Source organism: Prionailurus bengalensis, chromosome B3 (assembly GCF_016509475.1).
Source record: "Prionailurus bengalensis isolate Pbe53 chromosome B3, Fcat_Pben_1.1_paternal_pri, whole genome shotgun sequence".
Taxonomy (NCBI): Eukaryota; Metazoa; Chordata; class Mammalia; order Carnivora; family Felidae; genus Prionailurus; species Prionailurus bengalensis.
Genome location: NC_057355.1, coordinates 121,382,780 through 121,405,833, shown reverse-complemented (window position 1 = coordinate 121,405,833; position 23,054 = coordinate 121,382,780). Strand labels below are relative to the sequence as shown.

Here is a 23,054-nt window from a genome sequence, read left to right as displayed (position 1 = left end):
GGCAAGTTCAGATTCCTACGAGTAGGAGTCTGATGGACTTTGAATTCACTGGCACTGAAGTTCTCCTTAGATAAGAAAGATGGACTGAAGGAAATGATTTTCCAATTAGGATACAATCACCCTGGAGTCCACAGGATCAGAATCTTGCCATTTTGCAAGCTTCGTAGCTTACCAAATGACAGAAGTTGAAAATATGTAAACACTAATATTGGCTATGTTTCTTACTGTGACTGCAAAGAAAATTTCCTAATGCCTTGGTGCTTCTAGCTGCTCATTTATAAACTAGAAACATACACTCTTGTCAATGACCCGGTGAAAAAACGTGTAGCGGATCATTGGCCCTCTCCCTTCCTCATAGCCACTTTACGTTTCAAAGTTCCTTCCCATTCGACCATGGTCATGACATTCTAGTCCCTCTTCCCAGTGCTCCAACACTAAAATCTAACTCGCCAGCCCGTCAAGTCTCCGCACTGCCCTTGTAGGATCCTGTGTTCCTATTTCAAATCAGGCCTCCTCATCTGATCCCTTCAAACTAGTAGGGATTTTTAAAAGAAAATTCAGTACAGCCTCACACACTAGGATGAGGCTGAAGTAAAGCTAAACCTGACCTTTAATTTTGGTTCTCAATTTTATACAGAGAAACAGGGCGCCACCAGGGAGCAGTGTGTTGCCTACTTTTAACATGTGGTAGAAGTAATTTTCAGCTTCACTTTTTCTAGACTTGATTATCATCACAGAGTTGCCACTAATTAAGACTCGGATGCAACAGAGAGATAGCAAAATATTACCGTGGAGTTAAATCATAGTAATTTCTTTGGAGGACTTTGATACCGTTTTGCATTAAGGAAAGGGAGAAGATATGGCTTCCACTTCTGGTTAAATACCATGGGAATAATCAGCGAGGAGGGCAAAAACAATCCCAAAGTTCCTGTGAAAGTTTCATCTAACTTTATTGTGTTATAAGCTTATTATCATACATATAGCTTAAGGTCAAAATTCTGGTATCTACTTCCATCTATTCAGCTTTCTGAATGATCTTGATTATATCACTTCTTCCAGCCTCAGTTTCCCCCATCTGTAAAATGGGGCGAATGACATGTGTTGACTAAAGGTGTGCTGGAATACTTTATTAACCAGTGCCCAGAACACGTCCTGAGATCATGAGATGAAAGGTGGTACAGTTGGAAAAAAAAAAAAAAAAAAAAAGAAAGAAAAAAAGTAAAAGGTGATGTTACGGCATTCTGGTAAAAAGATTTACAAGACTAGAACTCACTGGAAAATCATACCAAAGAAAGAAGTTATTTTTAAAGATCCTTTAAATGTGTATTTGACAGCTGAACGTTCAAGTCTGTTTATCCATGAAATGAGGACATCAGAGCTAGCAGCAGACTTAACTGTGGAATACCTGTAACAGAAGCTTATTTTCTTTACAGACGAAGAGAACACTTTCACTCTTCAGCTCACACCAGCGCATCCTCCTTCAACAGGCATCAGCATACGGGAGACGAGCAAAGACAGGGAAGGACAGAGCGCCCTGTTGTTGATACAATCCTCGGAACCAAAGAGCTCTTCGGTCCCCCAACTGTCCGTACCTGCTGGGTGAGGAGACTGATGTGGGTGGATGGGGAATACTGCCTGGCCGCCTGCTTCTCAGCCAGCCGCTGGAGCTCGGCCGTAACCATACTTGGGTTGTACCGTTTGCTGGATGGAGAATCATCTTCTCCCTCTTTTTGTGTTTTAGCCACTCCCAAATGCAGCTTGTTTGGATGGCATGACCCTGCTAAAAAAAAAAAAAAAAAAAAAAAAAAAAAAAGAGAGAGAGAGTGAGAGAGAGAGAGAAAAGTTTTTATCCACTTCGGACAAAAGCCCTGAAAAACTTAGGGTGATGACAAATAAATGTCAGCCAACAGATACTTGACTGAATCCCAAGGATCTTGACAACTTAAAGAGCAATAAACTATCTTTGAATGCTCACACGAATAAAACTAAATCCTTACCATGCGCAAGAAACTTCTTACCGCCAAGTTGTTACAAGCATTTATTAACTATGTTTTTGTTTATTATGAAAGCTTCACACACACAAGATTTCATCACGGGCAGTGGGGAACAACCACTCCTAGAATTTACTAATCATAATGAATAAAAAAATGTAGTTTTAAAACTCATTATTTCTTGTTATGTGACTCTTCTGGTCGGTTGTCTGTAACAGCTACTGCCAAATTAGCCACAGTCCTTCTTACCAAGCTCAAAAGGGAAAACAGAAAAAAGCAAAACAGTGTATTTAGATATAAAAACAGCAATACTCTTAGAATTTCAAGTGACTCATTTTCCTTTCAGATTTAAATGCTCTTTTTCCAACTGTAATATCACAGAGTTCTATTATCTGGGAGCACTGAAATTCTGGTAAAAAGAAATTATTTAACATAAAATCAAGGTTCATATTTTCTCTATGATGGAAGTCACACATCTCACCGGAAAAATTTTTAAACCCAGGAAAGTAGAAACACTATAATGTGTTTCCTTTCTGTCCTTATATAACTGGGATCACTTGGTATACACAATCTGCTTTACAAAATCTGTAACTTTTCCATGTTGACTTTATTGTGAGATATAGAAAATATTATTTATAACAGATGTGTTGTTATAAAGAATACTATAATGAATGCTGTGAACTTACTATCCAACTCAAAACCACATTACCAATTAATGTGCAACAAGCCTGGGCTCCCTTGAGACATCCCTTACCTCCCTCCCCTTACCATTCATTCCCTTCCTTTTTAGAAGTATCTCTAATTATGTATTTGTGGGGTTTGTGTATGCATACTTAAATAAAATACTAGATAATTTTGCTTGGTTTTGTGCTCTACGAAAGTGGTATCTTGCTATCGTAGTTTCCTAGGATTTGCTCTTGTCATTCAATACCATACTTTCAAGATTCATCTTTGCGAGGTATAGCTAACATTCCTTAACTTATCTGCTGCTTGGCAATCCATTTTGCAAACACACCACAACTTCTTTTTCTATTTCCCATCAATGGGTATTTTGGTTATTTCAAGCTTATTGCTATTATTTGCTATTTGCTATTATCAGTGCAGCGATGATCACTCTTGAAAACATTTCCTGGTGCACATGTGGAAGAACCTCTTTTATGCATATGCCTAAGAATGGGATTGTTGAATCACAGAGTATGTACATTTCCAAACTTATGTGATCATGCCAAAGTGGCATTTTTTACATTCCCACAAACAAAATATGAGAGTTCCTATTGATCCACATCCCCTCCGACACTTAGTATTATGAAATATCTTAATTCTTCCCACTTCCAAGGGGGTGAAAAATCTCTCACTGTAGTCTCCACTTGCATTCACTGATTGATAATGATGCCAAGCATGTGTTACCTCTTTTCTGATCCCACTGATCATTTTTCCATTTGGGTTCTCTAATTTCTTATTAATTTATGGGAGTTTTGTTTATGTTTTCACTTGTTTCGTATCATACGATCTTAAAGATGGTCTCCTTTATTTTGTCCTAGAAGTTTTAAGTTTTGCATCTGAAATTGATTTTACACATAGTATGACTCAGTGACCTAATTTCATTTTTTTCCTGTATTATTAACCAATTATCCCAGCACCACATATTGAGAAACCCCTCCCTTTCCCCTATGTACAACGCCATCTTGGTCATGTATCAAAGTTCCATCTATCTGTGTGACTGTCTCTAACTTCCTACTCTGTTCCGTTAGTCCATCTGCCTATACCTTTGCCAATACTACACTGTTTTAATTATCAGACCTTTATATAAGTCATAATAAGGAGTTCCTCCACCTTATTTTTCTTCCTTCATAGGTTCTCTCCATTCTTGCCGTTGAGAATGGGCTTGTCAAGTATACCAACACACCTGTTGAGGTTTGGGTTGGAATTGTATTGAATCTAGGAACCAATCTGATGAGAATGGAAACATTTATGACACTGACTCTTTTCCATCCATGCACATAGTCTATTTAATCTATTTTATTTAGTTTTTCTCTAATGTCTCACAAAAAGCCTTACGAAATTTCCTTTCTTTCCGAAATGTATCCCTAAATGTATTGTTGTCTTGGTGGTGACAATTACACAACAGCATGAATGTATTTAATGCCACTGAACCGTATACTTAAAAATAGTCAAAAGGGAGGGCGCCTGGGTGGCTCAGTCAGTTAAGTGTCTGTCTTTGGCTCAGGTCATGATCTCATGGTTCATGAATTCAAGCCCCATGTTGGGCTCTGTGCTGACAGCTCAGAGCCTGGAGCCTGCTTCGGATTCTGTGTCTCCCTCTCTCTCTGCCCCTCCCCTGCTCGTACTCTCTCTCTCTCACTCTTTCTCTCTCTCTCTCTCTCTCTCTCTCTCTCTCTCGGTCTCAAAAATAAATAAACATTTAAAAAATATTTAAAAAATAGTTAAAATGGTAAATTATATATACATTTAACCACAATACAAAAAGATTTGCTTTTTTAGAAAATTTTCCTTTAGAGAGTGGGAGAAGGGAAAGGGAGAGAGGGAGAGATGGGGAGAGAGGGAGAGGGAAAGGGAGAGGGAGAGGGAAAGGGAGAGAGAGAGGGAGAGAGAGGGGGAGAGAATGAATGAGAATCTTAAGCAGGCTCCACACTCAGTGCAAAACCCCAACACAGAGGTCGATCCCACAACCCTGGGATCATGACCTGGGCTGAAATCAAGAGTCAGAGTCTCAACTGACTGAGCCACCCAGGCACCTCTCAAAAACATGCTTTCTAGCTCTTTGTTGCTAATATATAAAGCTATTGATTTTTAATATTGATCTTATAGGCCATCATACTGCTAAAATAATTATTTCTAAAATGTATCTGTTGATTATTTTCCACTTCCTATGTAGACATAGACTAGTTTGCAAATAAACAAACTTTATTTCCTCCTTTTTGATCCTTATGCTTTTAATTTCTTTTCCTTATCTTACTATGCTGGTTCTGGTAAACCATTAAATAGAAGCAATGTTGGTGGGCATCCTTTTATGGCTCTTAACATTAAAAAGAATTCTTTCAACATTTCCCCTTTACGCTGATACCTTTTTTTTTTTTTTTTACGAGCGCACACATGAGCAGAGCAGAGGGAGAAAGAGAATCCCAAGGAGGCTCCGTGCTCAGCACAAAGCCCGATGTGGGGCTTGATCCTACGACCCTGGGATCATGATCCTAGCTGAAACTAAGAGTCAGATGCTCAACCGACTGAGCCACCCATGCACCCCTACACTGATACCTCTTGTAGAGTTTTGGCAGATAGCCTTTTTCAGCTCAAGAGAGTTTTCTTCTCTTCCTAGTATGCTGAGAGTTTTATCACAAATGAGTGGAGAATTTTATCAAATTCTTTTTCTGCATCTACTAAGATGAATATGGTTCTCCTCCTTTAATTTGTTGATGCAAATGTCATTTATAGATTTTCTACTGCGGTTCTTAGATTTTCCTGTTGTTCCTTGGCTAAGCTTGTTTATGGTGTCCTGTCTCTTTCGTATGTTGCTGGATTTGCCTAGCTTACATTTTGATTAGAATTTTTGCATGTATGTTCACAAATGAAGCTTGTCTACAATTTCCCTCTCTATTACCATCCTCAACTGTTTTTTGTTATTAAGATTAAACTAGGCATACAGAATGAACTGAGGATGACTGTTTCTTTTCTCATTCTCGAGAAGAGCTGAAGACTGGAATTATCTGCCCCTTGAAAGATTATTACAACTTACTTATGAAATTACCTGGGCCTCAAATTTTCTTTGTGAGAATTTTTTTAACTATTGTTTCAATTATCTTGATACTTGGCTGTTGAGGCTTTCTTCATCTTTTAGTCAATTTTACATAAGTTACATCTTTGTGTTTGTCCATTTTGTATGTTTTCAATTTTATTGGAATAAAACAGTATTCTTTTTGTCACCAATGCAATATATGTACATTCTGTCGTTTTTCCATTCCTTATATTATTTATCCATGTCTTCTCTTTTTTTCTTTATCAATCTCACCAGAACTCTGTCCATCTTCTTAAGGTTTCAAAGAATTTTTGGCTTCGATATTCTCTACTGTGCTTTATTTCTGAATTCTGTGATTTTTGCCCTTATCTTTATTATTTTTTAGATTTATAATGTTGTCTTTATAATGTCTAAAATTAAATATTTAGCACATTAATTTTCAGCCTTTCTTCTTTTCAAACATAAGTTTTAAGGCAGCAAATTTCCCTCTAAATACTGCCTTTCGTTACCCTCCACAAATATGGACACACAATTTTCTGATTACCATTCAGTTCTAATACTTTGACATTTACCTCCACTATGATTTCTTCTTCGACACTTTTAATTTTTTTTTTTTTAAGTTTTTATGTTAACTCCAGTTAACTAAACCCCAGTTCAGGTATACAATATATTGATTCAACACTTCCATGCAATACCTGGTGTTTGACTCTTAAATTTGAGGATTTGTTATATATTGTATTTTTTTGTTATCACCATTCAATTTAACGGCAATGTAGACAGAGAATGTGGCTCTGTGATACCAATTCTGTGAATTTTGTCTTATTTTATAATGTAGGACATGACTGGCTTTATGAATATATTATATGTTCTTTAGAAGGTGTTTTCTCTAATTATTGGGTACACAGTCCTCTGTGTGATCAATTGATAAAGTGTATCAACTTGTTTAAATGCTTTTCAAAATCAAATGCTGATTTAAAAAAATCTGTTTAGTCTATTAGTAACTGATAGAAGCACGGAAATTTCCCACTGAGACAAGGGGATTTGTAGGTTCCTCATGTATCAATCTTTTTAATATATTTAGATGTTATTTTATTAAGGGCATTTAGAACTGTTTTGCCTTTCAGCTGAACTAAATAAACCTTTGCCTTCTGTCTCATGTAACTACTCTCTGTATCTATAAGAAAATTGTATATCTTTTTTTAAAATGTTTATTTTGAAGGGCGCCTTGGTGGCTCAGTCGGTTAAGCGACTAACTTCAGCGCAGGTCATGACCCGCATTTTGTGAGCTTGAGCCCCACGTTAGTCTCTGTGCTGACAGCTCGGAGCCTGGAGCCTGCTTCCGATTCTGTGTCTCCCTCTCTCTCTGCCCCATCCCTGCTCGTGCTCTGTCTCTCTTTCTCTCTCTCAAAAATAAACATTTAAAAAATAAAATAAAATAAAATGTTTCTTTTGTGAGAGAGGCAGAAAGAGGGGAGAGGGAGATTCCCAAGCAGGCTCCGTGCTGTCAGTGCAGAGCCCGTCATGGGGCTCAAACTCACAAACCATGAGATCATGATCTGAGCCGAAATCAAGAGTCAGATGCTTAAGCGACTGAGACACCCAGGTGCCCCAAGAAAATTTTTATCTTAAAGTCTATTTTAGCATATATAATATAGCTACACCACGTTTCTTCTGGTTGGTATTTACGTGGCATTTTGTTCTTCATCCTTTTACTTTCAACCATTCCTTGTTCTTCTTATCTTTAAGTGTATCTTTCTGGTAAACAGAATATAGTTGGAATTTTAGAAAATTCAATATGACACTCTTCTAACAAGTCCAACCCATTTATATTTATTTGATTCTTGACATATTGGGACTTGGCTTACCATATTTTAAGTTTCATTTCTCTTGCTTTTTCTAAGCTGCTTGCTCAATCCATTTTTCTTCTTCCCATAGGTTTAGAATTTCCATAGTTTTACTCTTTTAGTGGTGACCTTTGAAATTTCATACTGTATATTTATCTTTAAAAAGACTAAAGTTAAATAATATCTTAATCTCATTCCCAAACTATTCAATAACCACAGAAAAATTTAACTCGAATCACTTCCAGGCTGTTATTGTCATTTACTATATTGTTGTCTACTACTACTTTAAGCCATTCAGAATGTTCTCTGACCACTGTGGAAATAAGCTAAAAGCCAATTACAAGAAGTAGAGAATGCCAACTATCTGAAAATTAAACAATATACTTATAAACAATCCATGAGTCAAAGCATAAATCACAACAGAAATTGAAAAATATTTTTGAACTGACTAGCTCCTTCTGTTCCCTATCCCTCTCTGGGAAAAGTGTAAAAAAGGAAGGTTTTTTTTTTTGTTTGTTTGTTTGTTTTAAGTTTTGATAATACAGAGTATTGGAGACACTAATTTTGCTGAATTTCTCTCAAATGGGAGAAAACAGTTCAAACCAGACATTATTATTACTATTATTATTGATCTTAGAAGATTAAATCACAAGAATAACCACTCACAATTAGCACACACATACATGTATTCATAATTATGACTTATTAAAAAGTAGACATTTAATCTCTGATTCAAGCTGCATATTACAATATCCATTTCATTTGAAATCAGATACTAATTAAGAAATATAAATTGACTACTTGCAAAACATAGCTTAGCTGTAACTCATATTAACATGGATATTCCTAAAGTGTTTAAAAACTTGACCAATAGTAAGGTACTTCCCAAACTAATCTACAGATTCAACACAATCCTATCCAAATCCCATCTGCTTATTTTTGCAGAAATTGACAAGCTGATCCTAAAGTTCATATGAAAATGCAAGGGATCCAGAATAGTCTAAACAATATGGAAGAAAGCAACAAAGTTGGAAGAATCACTCTTGTTGATTTCAAAACTGACTACAATGCTACATAAACAAGGCAATCTGGTACTGGCATAAGACAGACATATAGAGCAGTGTAATAGAACTGAGACACCAGAAAGAAACCCTTACGTTTACGATTAAATGACTTTTGACAAGGATGTCAAGGCAATTGAAAGGGAAATAACACTCTGTTTCAACAAACGGTGCTGGGACAACTGAATATACATATGCAAAAGAATACAGTTAGACCCTTATGCTGCATCATACACAAAAATTAAAGAAGACCTAAATGAAAAAAGACCTAAATGAAAGAGTCTAAACTATAAAATTCTTAGAAAAAAAACATACATATAAAACTTTGTGACCTTAGTTTAGGCAATAGTTTTTCAGATATGATACCAAAACATAAGCACAAAAGAAAAATAGGTGTATTAGATTTCATCAAAATTAAAAACTTTTGTGCTTCGAAACAATGAATGGATGACCAACAGAATGGGAGAAAATATTTCAAAACCATGTATCTGACAAAGGACTTGTATCCAGAATACATGAAGAACATAACAATAAAAAACAAATACCCCAATTTAAAAATGGGCAAAGAATTTGAATAGTTAGTTATCCAAAGAATACTGATGGCCCATAGGCCCATGAAAAGATGTTCATCATCACGTCATTAGTCATTAGGGAAATGCAAATGATAACCACACTGCTTACTTCAAACCAACTAGAATAGTGGGTCAAAAAAGACAGACAATAGTTTTAGTGATAGCAAGGAGGGGGAGAAATTGGAACTTTCCTGCACTGCTGGCAGCAAGATAGTGTAGTCACTTTGAAAAGTCTGGTAGTTCCTCAATAAAAGGAAGCATAAAGTCACTGTATGACCCAGTGATTCCACTATACACCCAAGAGAAATGAAAACATGGGTTCACACAAAAACTTGTAGAAACGTTCACAGCAGCAATATTCATAATAGCCCATAAGGGAAAACAACCCAGACGTCCATCAACTGATAAATAAATGAACAAGGTAAGGTATATCCGCCCGATGGAATACTCTTCAGCCAACATTTCTACAAAGCAACGAAGTATTGATACATGCTACAACGTGAATGAACCCTGAAAACATTATAAGTGAAATAAGCCATTCACAAAACACCACTAACTGTACGATTCCACTTCTATAAAATGCCCAGAATAGGCAAATCCATAGAGACAGAAAATAGTTCAGTGGTTGCCAGGGCTGGGGGGAGGAGGAAACGGGCAGAGACTGCAAATAGGTAGGGGATCTCTTTGGGGATAATGAAAATGTTCTAAAACAAGACAGTGGTGTTGGTTGCACAACTATGTAAATATACTAAAAACCACTGAGTTGCACACTTTCAAGTGGTAAATTTTATAGTATATGAATTATATCTCAATGAAACTATTATTAAAAATGGGGGGGGGAAACTTGACTGGTAATATGAGTCTACCTACTTCATTTAGAGTTAGATACCTTATTTTAAGAATTCTTTGGTTATTTTATTCTGGTCATATTTGACTTTAAATACACTGAAAAGGGGTGCCTGGGTGGCTCAGTTGGTTAAGCATCCGACTTTGACTTAGGTCATGATCTGGCAGTTCATGAGTTTGAGCCCCGCGTCGGGCTCTGTGCTGACAGCTCAGAGCCTGGAGCCTGCTTCAAATTCTGTCTCCCCCTCTCTCTGCCCCTCCCATGCTCATGCTCTGTCTCTGTCTCTTGATAATCAATAAACGTTAAAAAAAATTTTAATACACTGAAAAATAACTATCTGAATCAGAAAGAATGCATATAGCACGCTTACAGGTCTTTGATGATCTGGGATGGAAAATCTCCTGACTAGACTATAAGCTGCTGCTATATAGAACAGTCTTATTCATCTCTGTATCCCCAGCACCTCAAAGAAGCCCTGTTTCATTTTGTAACTGAATGAACACTACTGGACCAAATGCAAGACTTCCTTAGTCTCATCAGAACAATGTGTGTGTCCCTTTGCCTTTCTTTCGAAAGACAGGCAAAGGGAAGAGAATGCGTTGTTTTTGTTTTTGTTGTTTTTCCTTATTGGGGCTGGGGAGGAGCTAACATTGCACGCTGCCTTTCATTTTCTCACTCACCTGCCTTTGCTGAAGAGGGACGAGACAGTTTCTGGCTATAGATGTGTGCAGCACTTTGGAAAGAGGAAAAGGGGCCAATGGTGTAACTGCCTGATCGACAGCGGGGCAGGCCAGCCGGGCTTGGTACGTTCTGTGTCCCAGGATGCACGAAGGGAGAAGCATTGTCAGGGACTGTGCTCAGTACAATTGTTGGCTGGTGAGACATGCTGGGGATAGCTGGAGGAATCTGACATAAAGAAGAATGATGGCCAGGCCCCGGTGAGAGGTCAGAGGTTGTAACGATAGATGACAAGTGGGTATTGGGAATTTTCTGCAGAAGAGTAGCAGCAGGACCAGAGAAAGAAGCAGAGGAAGAATTGGTATAGACTAATTTAGCCTCTTGTTCTGCTGAAGTGGTAAATCCTATTAAAACAAAAACAAAACAAAACAAAACAGATCATTTTAGGAAAAACTGACATAACCTCTATACAATATGAAGTAAGCATTTTTAAACATCAAAATAATCTTAGTGTGAAACAGAAATCATGAAAGATAGAGACTTTAATGAGTGTTCATCATGAACTTAGTGAATTTTGCCTACCGAGACAACCTGGCAACAGAAACAGTTTATTTTTAGTCCTTTCGAAAAGCTGGAGTCAAGACCGCCTCCATCAACCAGAGCAGGCATTTTGCACATGCTAGGGCATTAGGACAAAGTTTCTGGTAGTGACAGCTAACTCCTCTCCCTCTGCCTTTCACCCTTCAGGGGCGGGGCGGGGGGGGGGGGGGCGGGCGGGGAAGTGCTCCGAATTTCTAAACATTAAGAAAATGAAAAGTTCTTCAGAAGGAAAACGGGTTATCAATAAATACGAGGACATTCTAATGGAAGAGAAAGAACGCACAAAAGAACTTCTGTGGGGTAATGCCTCATGCTTTAGCCTCATTAGCTATCTGACGACTCTTTTTCTCCTCTTTTAGGGATTGATCAGAGAGCGGCAAATCTATGTAGGTTTGAAGTCACTCACGAGATAATTTATCAGAGTGAATTTCTGTTGCCTGCTGCTGTTTGGGTTGCTTTATTTTCACTTCTTCCATTGTCTCATGGTGATCTGAAACAGAAAATAAATCCTGATCAAATGCTTTCTATATAACTGTGCTTCCGAAATATAACTCAACTAAATAATCAATCCCAGGGAAAACTGCACATGTCGCCACACTTTCCCAAAGCCGGCCACATCCATAGTTCTGCTGAGGGGGCAACCAACCAAAAGATTCCCAACCATCCCCAACCCCAAGCTCCAGCTAACCAAACCAGGGAAAGAAAGATACTTAAACCCAGGGCAGCCATCCATGGATGGTAACAAGGACATGCCTTCCGGTGGGGGTGGGGGGGGGGGGGCAGAGGGGGTGGGGAAGGTATGAGCAGTCAGATGCCTCTGCCAGGAATTCAAACTAGGGAAACTAAAAAACCAAGCTGGCTGGCGGTACGCACTGGAGCAAAGAAGTCATCATACATACGGAGCAAGGCAACTACCAAGAGACAGAAAGAACAGTCCCCGTATCTGTGGGCATGATACCTGGAAACTACAATAGCTCTGTATCTTAAAGAAAACTCCTTGGTTTTACTTGAGCAAGCTGAGTGAGCTCACTTGAGATAGGGTGATCAGTATGTTCAATGACAAAATCACTCTATTAAATAAATCTCCACTCTAATAAACCTTTTTTTTTTTTTTTTTTTCCTACCACAGAATTTTGAAACAGGACAGCTGGGGCTAACCATATACTTGGGGAAATATTCCAAAATCTTTCTCAAGGGCTAATTCATATAAAAGCTTAAGAGAGGCCATTTTGCAGATCATCTTTCAGAGTGAAAGAGTAAGGACATATGAATTATTTGCTGCCTATCACCACCAGCAACGGTAACACTGTCACACGTGTGTTTGCTCACGTTTGTAATCAGTCTGGATACTATCAGATGTCATCATGTTGTTTCCTTGATGGAGGCCTTCCTACTGCCTCTCTCATTATTCTTGATAGGGACAGATCTTATGTAGAGACAGTCCTTAACACATGAACCCCAGAATTTCCAGGGGCCCATTTGTACAAACAGACACCGTTGAGAACATGCTGTTAGGGCTTCCCCACTACTGTCAGGGGAGAAGTTACCACTGAATGCCAGTGTAGGCCCTCAGCTCCCCAGGTTAACACACTTTTCTCTACCCCAACTCATTACAAGGACTCCTCGGCCTCTTCAGGCTCCCTTTCTCAATATTATTATAGGAGGAGCTTTTCAAAGCTTCCACCAGCCTTCTTCCTACATGTACTCACCCAACTCCATCCACTAGACAATAAACTTTATGAAGTCAACGTACCATGGCAGTCTGATCACTGGACAGACACCTAGCAACTATCACAATGTCTGACACACAGCAGGTGGTCGGGAAAAATGTGTAGAAGGAATGAAGAACAGATGAATAAACTAGCTTTAGAACTTAGATAAGCTAGGAAAGCTCAAAGAAGAGGGCTGGGCTGGGGGCTTCTAGAAATATCGTTCCATTATGCAGTGAGCTCAATATAAATAGGCTTTTGCAGACTAGCCTCTGAACCAAAATAGTTTTTAAAACATTAACACTGTTTCTTTGGGAACACTCAACTCTACATTAGAAATGACCGATTATCCCGGCTATTTCCACCGTAGACTGTGGTGGTCTTAACAGCAGGGAACGAGTCTCTGTCTTTTAATCTAGTGCTTAGCACTGACAGGAATTGGTGTAGACTTCCTTCGTCTTACATTTCCATCTAGATTTTAAATGGATCTTACTTCAAGGTGCAGAGCTTTATTTATAACAGAACATCATTGCTATTTTTTTTTTTCTTTATCACATGACACGAGCTAGATAGTTCGGTCCACATTAATTCCAAAATCCCCAATCATGGAATTCCCTAGCAGTGAGCTCTTTTAGAAATGGATGGGAACATTCTGGGTTATCACAGTGACTGAAGAAAGCTAATAGCATTTAGGATGTGGGATTAAGGTTATTAGACATCCCACCAGGTACAGAACAGTCGCACACGACAAAAAAATCCTTCTATCTCAAATGCCATTGCTGATGAGCTAGAGGAAGCAAAAAGTGTAACAAGCGTGGGAAATAACCATTAGGAAAGACAGAAGAGCACAGATTAAGAGCACAAGCTTTCAGCTGGGCAGACGGAAGTTCAAATTCTTGTCCCACTGCACCGTAAAAGGTACCTTTAAGCAAGTTACTCAGTCTCTTTCAGCTTCTGTTTTCTCATTTGTCAAGAAGTTAAAAACTAGCACCCACTCCATATGGTTTTTTGAAAATAAAAGTCAGATCACATCCAACAGATTATAGTAATATGAGCGCTCACTAAATGTTAGCAATTATAAGTTTCTCTTGAAAAGCTCTCTGCTGTTAATTTTCATGAAAAAAAAAAAAAAATCAGACCAGGTCCCTCTTCCGCTTTGAGGACAAAAATGCAATGCCTCCTCACCCCCCATTCCCACACTGCAAAATTTCACCATCTTGGAGTCTGTCAGGGTTTAGGCAGCGCATTATTCTTGGCTCTCCTTTGCAGATCTCATTTTTTTCACTCGTTCTTCTTATTTTTCATTAATCAACCATCATACTTACCACCCTTTGCCCTGCTATCAGAATAACTGTTGCTGTTTTTAGAACTTTTTGAGTGAGTCCCCAGGAAGACACTTGCAGACTTGTTTTTTTGGGTGTAAAAAGTCAACACCTCCTCCAGTTCAGCCTCACTGAAATGAGGAGAGAAAGTATGGTCAGAACAGGAAGCTCTTCTGGAAAATCTTTCCACCAGATTTTATTACGGAAATGGAGTCAGCTGGAGAAGGGGAAAATAAAAAGTATGAGCAGAAAACTCCCTATTAATAGATGGTTAAACAGGAATACAAACAAAGCAATCTAAAAAATTTAAAGCATGATAAGGCTTTATTCATTCCAAAGTGAATTTTCTAGATGCGCCGTCCAATATGGTAGCCACTAGGCATATAGGACTATTTAAATTTAAATGAATTAAAAGTAAGTACATTTAAAAATTCTTCTCAGACCAGCTGCATTTCACATACTCAGTAGCTACAACACAGAAGGTTCTACTGGCAGCCATGTTCTCTATCAGAGGTCAACAAACTACACACTACAAACAACAAGAGGGGTCAAACCCGAGGAGCAACCTGTTTTTGTACGGTTCCTCACTAAAAATGGTTTTTATATTTTTAAAGAAGACTGCTATAATGACCACATATATCCCACAAAGTCTGAAATATTATCTGGTCCTTCACGGTTTGCCCACCCCACTTCCAGATAACTGAAGTGTATTCACTAAAGGAGTCGCTTGTCATTTTAATTATCTATGTCAGAAATAAGACCTACCAGCATAACCATGGAAGAGCTCCCTAACCATCTAGTCCATGAAGGAAACTGAAGTACATGGTTCTAGGTCACTTCAAATATTGAAATTACCTGTCCTTTATGAACACCCACAAAATGGGAAGTATAAGGAATTTGATGAGGGCCCACGGGATTCTCCCAGTAAACATATTAGACATGGATTTTTAACACCTGTGGCAGCTTCTCAATGGCCCTTTGTATTTTTTTTCCTGGAGCCTGGCTATGTTCCAGATAAGTGGTCTTTAAATAGGCAAACTATTCCAGCATTATCACAAGGAACCTATATCCCACCTTCAGAATACATTGTAATGACCTAGGAAACCTAGGAACCCATTTCTAAGAATCTCAGAGTAAACCCCAAGGTCTCAAAGTGGAGAAGGTGAAGGGCCACAAGGCAAGTACCTCAGTAACTATGACAGATCTACCGCTGAGGTTACAAATGGGGCGAATGCCTCTGTATGTCCACGTGCTTTCTTTGGCCCTTCACAGAGAGGGGAGGGGGAAGGGGAAGGGGCAGGTTAAGGCTGATCAAAACACAAACTGCTTGATATCGCCTCTCTTACCCTTTGCCCACTTCATAATTTATGTTTCCTTGCCTGACTCCTGCAGGTATCTGGATTTACCAACCTTGACAAAGGTATCCATGTACCACCCCAAACGTAATAAAAAACTGATGATTGAACATATTTCCAACAATCGACATTTAATGTGCGATGACAGTAATAAATATGTTCCAGCATATTTTACCTCTAACTCTGTATCACTAGTTTTAGTATATATAATTCATTTCCAGCAAACAGTTAGGCCTGGTAGGGGGATACATGTCTCTTTTCAAAAAAGGTGGCTTCTCTTTTCTTTTTTTATATTGTAGGGATCTTGAAGATCCCCAAGAGGAATTAAACATTAATCTTTTTACTTTTTTTAAAAATTTTTTTTGAATGTTTTATTTTTATTTTTTTTTAAGAGAGAGAGAGACAGAGCATGAGCGGGGGAGGGGCAGAGAGAGAGGGAGACACAGAATCCGAAGCAGGCTCCAGGCTCTGACCTGTCAGCACAGAGCCTGACGCGGGGCTCGAACTCACAAGCCGTGAGATCATGACCCGAGCTGAAGCCGGACACTCAACTGACTGAGCCACCCGGGCCCCCCTAATTTTTTTAACTTTAAATGTAGAGCCATTTTCTGAACATAACCTCATTTTTGTTCTTTCCTGTTTTTATCATGCTGATGTGAGAAACCGTTTCTTGCTTTGTTTCTATAACTGTATTATCAATCATGTAACTCAAGACTCAAGAATGTCAACAAAATAACATGACAGTTTTGAACTCCTACAAAATGATAGATTTGTTTGCTGTGTGTTTAAGCACAAGATAGTGCGGCTATACTTAGGTCTGTACAAGGTATTAAACACAGATCAGATTGTGCTGGTGACTGATAAACCACCACCTGATTTAGCTTTATAAACCAACAAAGAATGGACTTTCTCCTGCTTTTCACTCCACAGTGACTTTGATGGTTGAAGACGAACAGGGTCACACAGATGTTTTATCCTTTATTTGAGTGGTTTTGTATGACTTTCTGTTTTGGAAAAAGTTCCCCCAGTAGGAGTCTCACAAAATTTTAAATGAAATGTTTTGTCACCTTTTCCTTTGGAAACATATTGTAAATGGACAAAATGGCCTGACTGATTTGTATCACAATGGAGCTGAATGCTGAGATTTTCAATCCTCAAAGCCAAATCTACGCATGGAGGACTGGTTCTATTTTGTATAAATTAGGTGTAACCCTCACGGTGTTGAGAAACTGCCAATTCCTCAACCTACTCAGCATAGGCAAAATTTGGTCATCACCACGGCATCAGTAGGTCAGGGATAAATTCAGATTCAGTCGACACTGGAAGCCTCCGACTTCAACTTTCCAAAGGGCTCTCTCAGCACTTCAAGTGGTGTGTACTTTGAAGGCTGTCTAGAAATACAGCCCAGATACCTAGCAGCAGTGTTTTGATAACTGAAACCATGAGGACAACAACATGATTGGCTGAGATATGGAGAGGCCAAGCCTATGAAATGCTTTCTTTCATCCTGAGAGCGATTTTACTCACATTCCTACGTTAGAAACAAGGAAGTATTGAGAACTGAATGGGGCAGTATGGAAGATAGAATAAGATAGTTTTTCTTAATAAAGAGTATCTTCTACCTTGCTTGTCTGATGAACTCCTGAAAGTTTTCTGTATTCACCCCATCTTCCTCCTCTTCCTCAAGTTTCTTCTTTGATTTCTTTTCAGCCATCTGTTCTGTTTCCTACCCAGTCCCCAACCCACAAAGGAAAACAGTAAGATAAAATGGCTCCTGATAAATGCACACTTCATCATCTGCTTTCATTACCATTGGGTTAATTTGTCTTTACAGTAAAGACATAATCCCTCCAGGTACTTTTGCCACCTATAAATTTGATATATTACTCTCTGCCACTGTTTCATAAAACATTTTGGAATTTCCAAATAAAGGTTGCAGAGTAAATGTAAATCCTTATCCTCTTTTTGCTTTCTGCCCACAAAGCCCCTTCAGGGAAGAACTTTTCATAGCAGCTTAGTAACATCTGTGCTCGCACTTGTAGCTTCACCGGTATGACCACAGAGATGCTGCATTTTGTTACAGTTAGGGAAAGGAAAGATCGGTCTTGGAACCTACTCCTATACCAGCATCCAAACTGAGTCAATTCTTCACTTACATAAGACATACCAAAATTCTCAACAGATCTGGAGTAAATTGCAGCCATGGATTTTTTTATATTGCTATTCTACTAACCATTCCACACATCTATACTAGCATCACTTAAATTTCCAGGCCTCCGTTTTGCCTTTTGCAAAACGACCATACATTTTTCTCCCAAATACTGATGTTTCCAAAGCATTCTAAGACCCTTGGATATCAGATGCTTTGTAAAATATTCTAACTGAATAGCATATTTCCTGGTCTTGGTTGTAAAATGATATCACTGTCTACAATGTTCTCAAGAGCAAAGTATAACTCTCTCAGGAAAGAAGATTATGTCATTCTATTAAATCCACAGTTCATTTGCTCTCAAACCGTCTATTTACCACTATCTACAGGCATAATGACAATGCAAATTCACATAGCTTGTGATTCATCTCAGATACACAACCCTCAAAGGGAATTTGCCTTTTTTAAAAAAATGTTTATTTATTTATTTTTGAGGGAGAGAGAGAGAGCGAGCGCAAACAGGGGAGGGCAGAGGGGGAGTCAGAGAATCTGTCTGACCACGCTGTCAACACAGAGCCTGATGAAGGGCTCAAACTCATGAACCGTGAGACCATGAGTGAGCCAAAACCAGGAGTTGGGCACTTAATCGACTAAGCCACCCAGGCGCCCTGGGAATTTGCCTTTTGATAAGCGTTAACGATGGCCACTGGGCTTTCAGAAGTAATGAGCGGCTTTTCAGATCAGCTGGGTTAAGGAGCAAGGTCTAGCTCCCTGTAACAGTTACACACAAGGGATGACGATGATAGAAAAGAGAAGGACCTCTCCACCCAGCTGGACAGTGGCTTCTAGCCTTTGCTAACAGTGCGTGGCAATCTAACACACACAAGTAACAGATGAACCACCTACCTTGTTGTACACAAGAATAAAGTCGCCCAGTTGGTGGGCCAAGATTCTTCTGCGTTCCAGAAGTGCCAATCGTCGACTGGGTAATACCATCCTCATCGAGTGCTGGAGGTTACTTGATGCTCGTTTAAGGAAGCGAACCACTAGCTCCTATTAAGAGTCATGAGGGAAAGAAAGCAGGGATTGTGGGAAGCAACAGAAGATAAGGTATGAAGGATTTGCCCAACAGAGATACGAGAAGAGGTATACTATACATTTCAACAAAAAAGACCCAGAGCAAAAACATTAAGTACAGTAAGCATACAGAAAGACAAAGCAAAAGAAACTTATTCTCTCCCCTCAAAAAGCTGGCGATCAGAAAGGCAAAAGAAATACGCATACAAATTAACTACGTATTAAAGAAGTAACTGCAAAAGTATCACAACCCACATGCAAACATTACTATCATAATTCGAAGTGTAGATACCACTTCTACCAGGGCGATCAGAGAAAGCTTAAGCTTAAGGGCAAGTAGCTTTCACGGATAGCGGAAATTAAAACCATGGGAGCAGATGAAATCATCAAAGGTGAGACGGAAGAGAAAGAACAGAAATATTCATAGGAAAGAGGAGGAAGAATCAGAAACGAAAGCAAAAAACCCCATGGTAGAAACACCAGACATTTACAAACAAACAAACAAACAAACAAAACAAAACAACAAGGAGAAAATAGTGTCATGGAGGTCAAGGGGTTAAAGGCCCCATGTCAAAAGCTTCCAAGAGGCTGGAGCTGAAAAGGACCAAGGCCAAGACAAGGCCCAGGATCTGGCCATTGTGAGATGATTTCAAGACAATGCTTCCAGTAGAGGAAAGGGAATAGAAGGAAGAGGCTAAGAAGTGCATGGGTAATGAAGAGCAGAAACCACAATTTCAAAAGTTTAGTGCTAAAGAAAAAGAAAGAACAGCTACTCTATGCTTGAGAGGTGATGGCTTCTTTTTTCCTTCCCCACGACGAAGGGGGCTTGCTGGGGGGTAGTGCACAGTGGAAAGTCATTAAAGGGGACAAAGGGCACATCTCACTTGGCATGGGGCAAGGGATTTTGAAATCTGAACAGATACCAATCAGATCATTCACATTATCACAAATGCTTCAAAGGGACATTTTGTGAGACCAGGGGCCTTAAAGATCATTGTTCCTTCCCTCTCCACCACCCCCCCACAACATGAAAAAATTGCCTTAAGATGATAGATTTGGGGGGCCTTCTATTAATGCACCTCCTGTGAGCTGTGATAAAGAATCTCTAACCCTCACCTGGAGCAGACAGAGCAATTCTACCCCTACCTTCCTCATCAACAAGCCCACCGCCACAATCATCAGGGAATGGGTCAGGGTTTGCTCTCTAGATATACTTTCACACAGGAACGCACAGAACTGGTATTAGGTTTTGCAGTGATGATCCGAAGCATTCTTGTAACAAATCCCATTGAAATCCTGTGTGAATTCCAAGCCAGCACTTACAGCGGTTACTCTCTTCTGAGCTATTTTTTTATCCCTTGCATTTGATTTCCGTTCATTGTCCTTTGGTGCTCATTTCCTCCAGCATAAAGGATAACCAGAGGGTTGGATCGTACGGTTCTACTCTGCTATCTCTACTATAGGGTGGTTTAAGCTGTTATATTAAAATATTATTTTTTCACAGTGGAGCAGACAAACTGACTCTCAAAAAGGCAGGTTCAATTTTCCACTTGGAAAGAGGAGAACTAACATTTTCCACTGACAGTCGAAGGATTATTCACAATGCACAAGGTTTTATCTCCGGGTTGTATTGGCTACTTTACTTTCACAAGTTGTTTTCTGGGATGTCCATCACGTTTTCATAATAAGCCTGGCATATCACATGCCTCTTGGATGTGGAGAACTGAACATTATGGTAGGGTCACCACCGAGATGGACAAAGGATGCAGACTTCTCAGCCTTAAAAGTCGCTCTCTTTGCAGTGACAGATCCCTGTGGTTAAAAGGCAAAGAAGGGCTACAGCTTCTTCTATAAGCGTTGGTCTTACCAAAGAGCGTGACGTTCCTGATCCTTCCAATTCAAAAAGAAAACCAAACCTTGCTAGAATATTAAATTCTAGGCATGTTCAAATGACTGACACACAGCAAAAATTATGACACAGTTTGTTTCCAGTCATCTCAGAATTTTATAAAATTTTAACTAGTAGAGAGATAAAGTTAACATGGAGGATGGTACATTCTCAGAGGGCCTATGACAAAGCATTGATTTTCAGAGTGAACGTGACCCCTTAGGACACAAAACAAATGCCTTGTGATGCACAGAAACGACAGAAAACCAAATAACGTACAACGGTAACATCAGGGCTCAAGTTCCAGTCTCACCACACACAAGCTGTGGGTCCACAGGCAAATTACCTCCCTGCTCCAGGCCTTTGTTTCTGCATCTACAAAATGGGGCTGACAGTGCCTACATCAAAGAGTTCAGACAATGCGAAGTTGCTTGAGAAAGGGCTCTAGGTTGTTATTCTTTTGGGGGGCTTTGCACAGCGCCTGACATGCAATGAGCAATCAGTTTCCATTTCCAGAATGAAATAAACTGATGCCCTCAACACACAGTGTGATGAACATGGCCCCAGATCAAGGAGCCAGTTCACATTAAAGTAAGAGAAATCCATCAACTATAGTGAAGAACAATTCTTTCACCGGAAGAATATAATGCTCTTCACCCTTGGGGGGAAAAACGGAAGAAGAAGAAGAAGAAGAGGAAAGAAAAGAAACAGGGCAAGTAAAAAGGTTCCAACAAGAAGAGCCTCACCATCTGTTCATCCTCTTTGGCAGCCCAACTGGCACTGAACGTCTGACCTCCACTGTCTTTCATCAGGCGAATCTGAACATGCTGGAGATAGGCAGAGAACGCTCTTCGGGCCTGCACTTTGCTATAGAAATCCAAAACAACATACCGTTACGAGACAGAATGGTAAGCCTACCAAATGTGTACCTGCCTCATTCAAAGCGGGCTCTGAGGATCCTCCTATTAGGAAGGCTAAAAAAATGAAGCCCATCATGCAGTCATTGACTAAAGATTCCTTCTACACAGTGCATGAGGTGGTTTTTTTTCCTATTAACAGAATCAAAGATGGAGAATCCTATTTATTTTCTCATTATTAACAGAGGGGAAAAAAACCAAACAGGAATAGGAAATCAGGTTTCCTATTCTTACACCTTATCTCTGAACTTTTTAACAACTTTCCTGGGGGAGATGGGCAGGCAAAGTATTGAATCTTCACAAGAACCTTTGCATTCATGTGGAAAGGTTTTCCTGCCTTGGAGGCCCAAAGTATATACTTATCAGTTGGTGCAAAAGTATGCTTTTGCTATGGCAACTAATATTTCTGGTGTGCAAAAGCCTCCGAAGCAGGAAATCGATAAATCCTACAAAGGAACTTTTGAGACCAAATCTTAAAGTCCTGCTTTTCTCAACTACAAGACAGGAATGGCAGGAACCCAGAACAAATGAGTGAGGTCCAACAGAGTTTGGCGTAGATGAACTGACAGGCTGGGACGAGCCCAGATGTTCAGTGGGAAAACAAAATCTTTACATGTAGTAAAAAAAAAAAGCACCTCAGCGACATCACTGGAGAACTCAGCTGATTTCTGCTTGGTGGTCTAGGCTGGAAACAAGGAAATCTGTTGAAGCTACGGTTTAGAAGACAGAAAGGCCAGAGACACACTGATGATTTTCACTTCAGCTGCTAATTGTAGCGGATCTGTTTTCCTTCAGGAGAGATTTTGGTTACTTCAGCTGATCGGCCTTCTGACACTGCAGCCAGAATTACATCACCGAAGATTAGGGCCCAACACAAACTTTGTTTACAATCCTCACACATGCAATCACTGAATGCTTTCTATTCACTGTTCCTCCAAAGTTAGGATGAAGGACTTGACCAGAGTGAACTGGACATCCTAACAGGGTCTAGGTCTAACCTCTGCGTATGTGCTGGAGGGACCGAAGAGGAGGGGAGTCAGGTTGGAAGCAGATTTGCTCTTCAGAGTTTAATATAGAAGATCTTCAAAGCATAAAATACAAGTAAGGCTACATGTTTCTAACTAATGGGGATAGTTTATGGGAGCACAGTATGATTCTGAAAAAACAAATTTCTATTTTCAAATGTTTCTCAACAAGGACACTTATATTCTTGTTCACCTGGAGACCACTTTCCCCTCAACCATTTACCTCCACAACAAACTATTTGCAAGACAAAACAAATGACAAAAA

At 39.4% G+C, this 23,054-nt stretch overlaps 1 protein-coding gene across 10 annotated transcripts in view; it reads right to left on the bottom strand.

Annotated features, from left to right (window-relative positions):
• The window catches only part of TTLL5 (tubulin tyrosine ligase like 5), a 285,893-nt gene that overhangs the window by 154,984 nt on the left and 107,855 nt on the right, over nt 1-23,054 (bottom strand). For 6 of the 10 annotated variants that reach the window (XM_043556671.1, XM_043556672.1, XM_043556664.1 and 3 more), the window contains 7 exons: nt 21,594-21,714; nt 18,789-18,935; nt 17,356-17,459; nt 14,382-14,509; nt 11,754-11,837; nt 10,750-11,151; nt 1,593-1,780 (listed from right to left, as the gene is read on the bottom strand). In XM_043556671.1, the coding sequence (XP_043412606.1) occupies nt 1,593-1,780; nt 10,750-11,151; nt 11,754-11,837; nt 14,382-14,509; nt 17,356-17,459; nt 18,789-18,935; nt 21,594-21,714 (1,174 nt within the window). The remainder of the gene's footprint in view (nt 1-1,592; nt 1,781-10,749; nt 11,152-11,753; nt 11,838-14,381; nt 14,510-17,355; nt 17,460-18,788; nt 18,936-21,593; nt 21,715-23,054) is intronic. The other 4 variants (XM_043556663.1, XM_043556667.1, XM_043556668.1 and 1 more) reach the window with 1 other exon arrangement.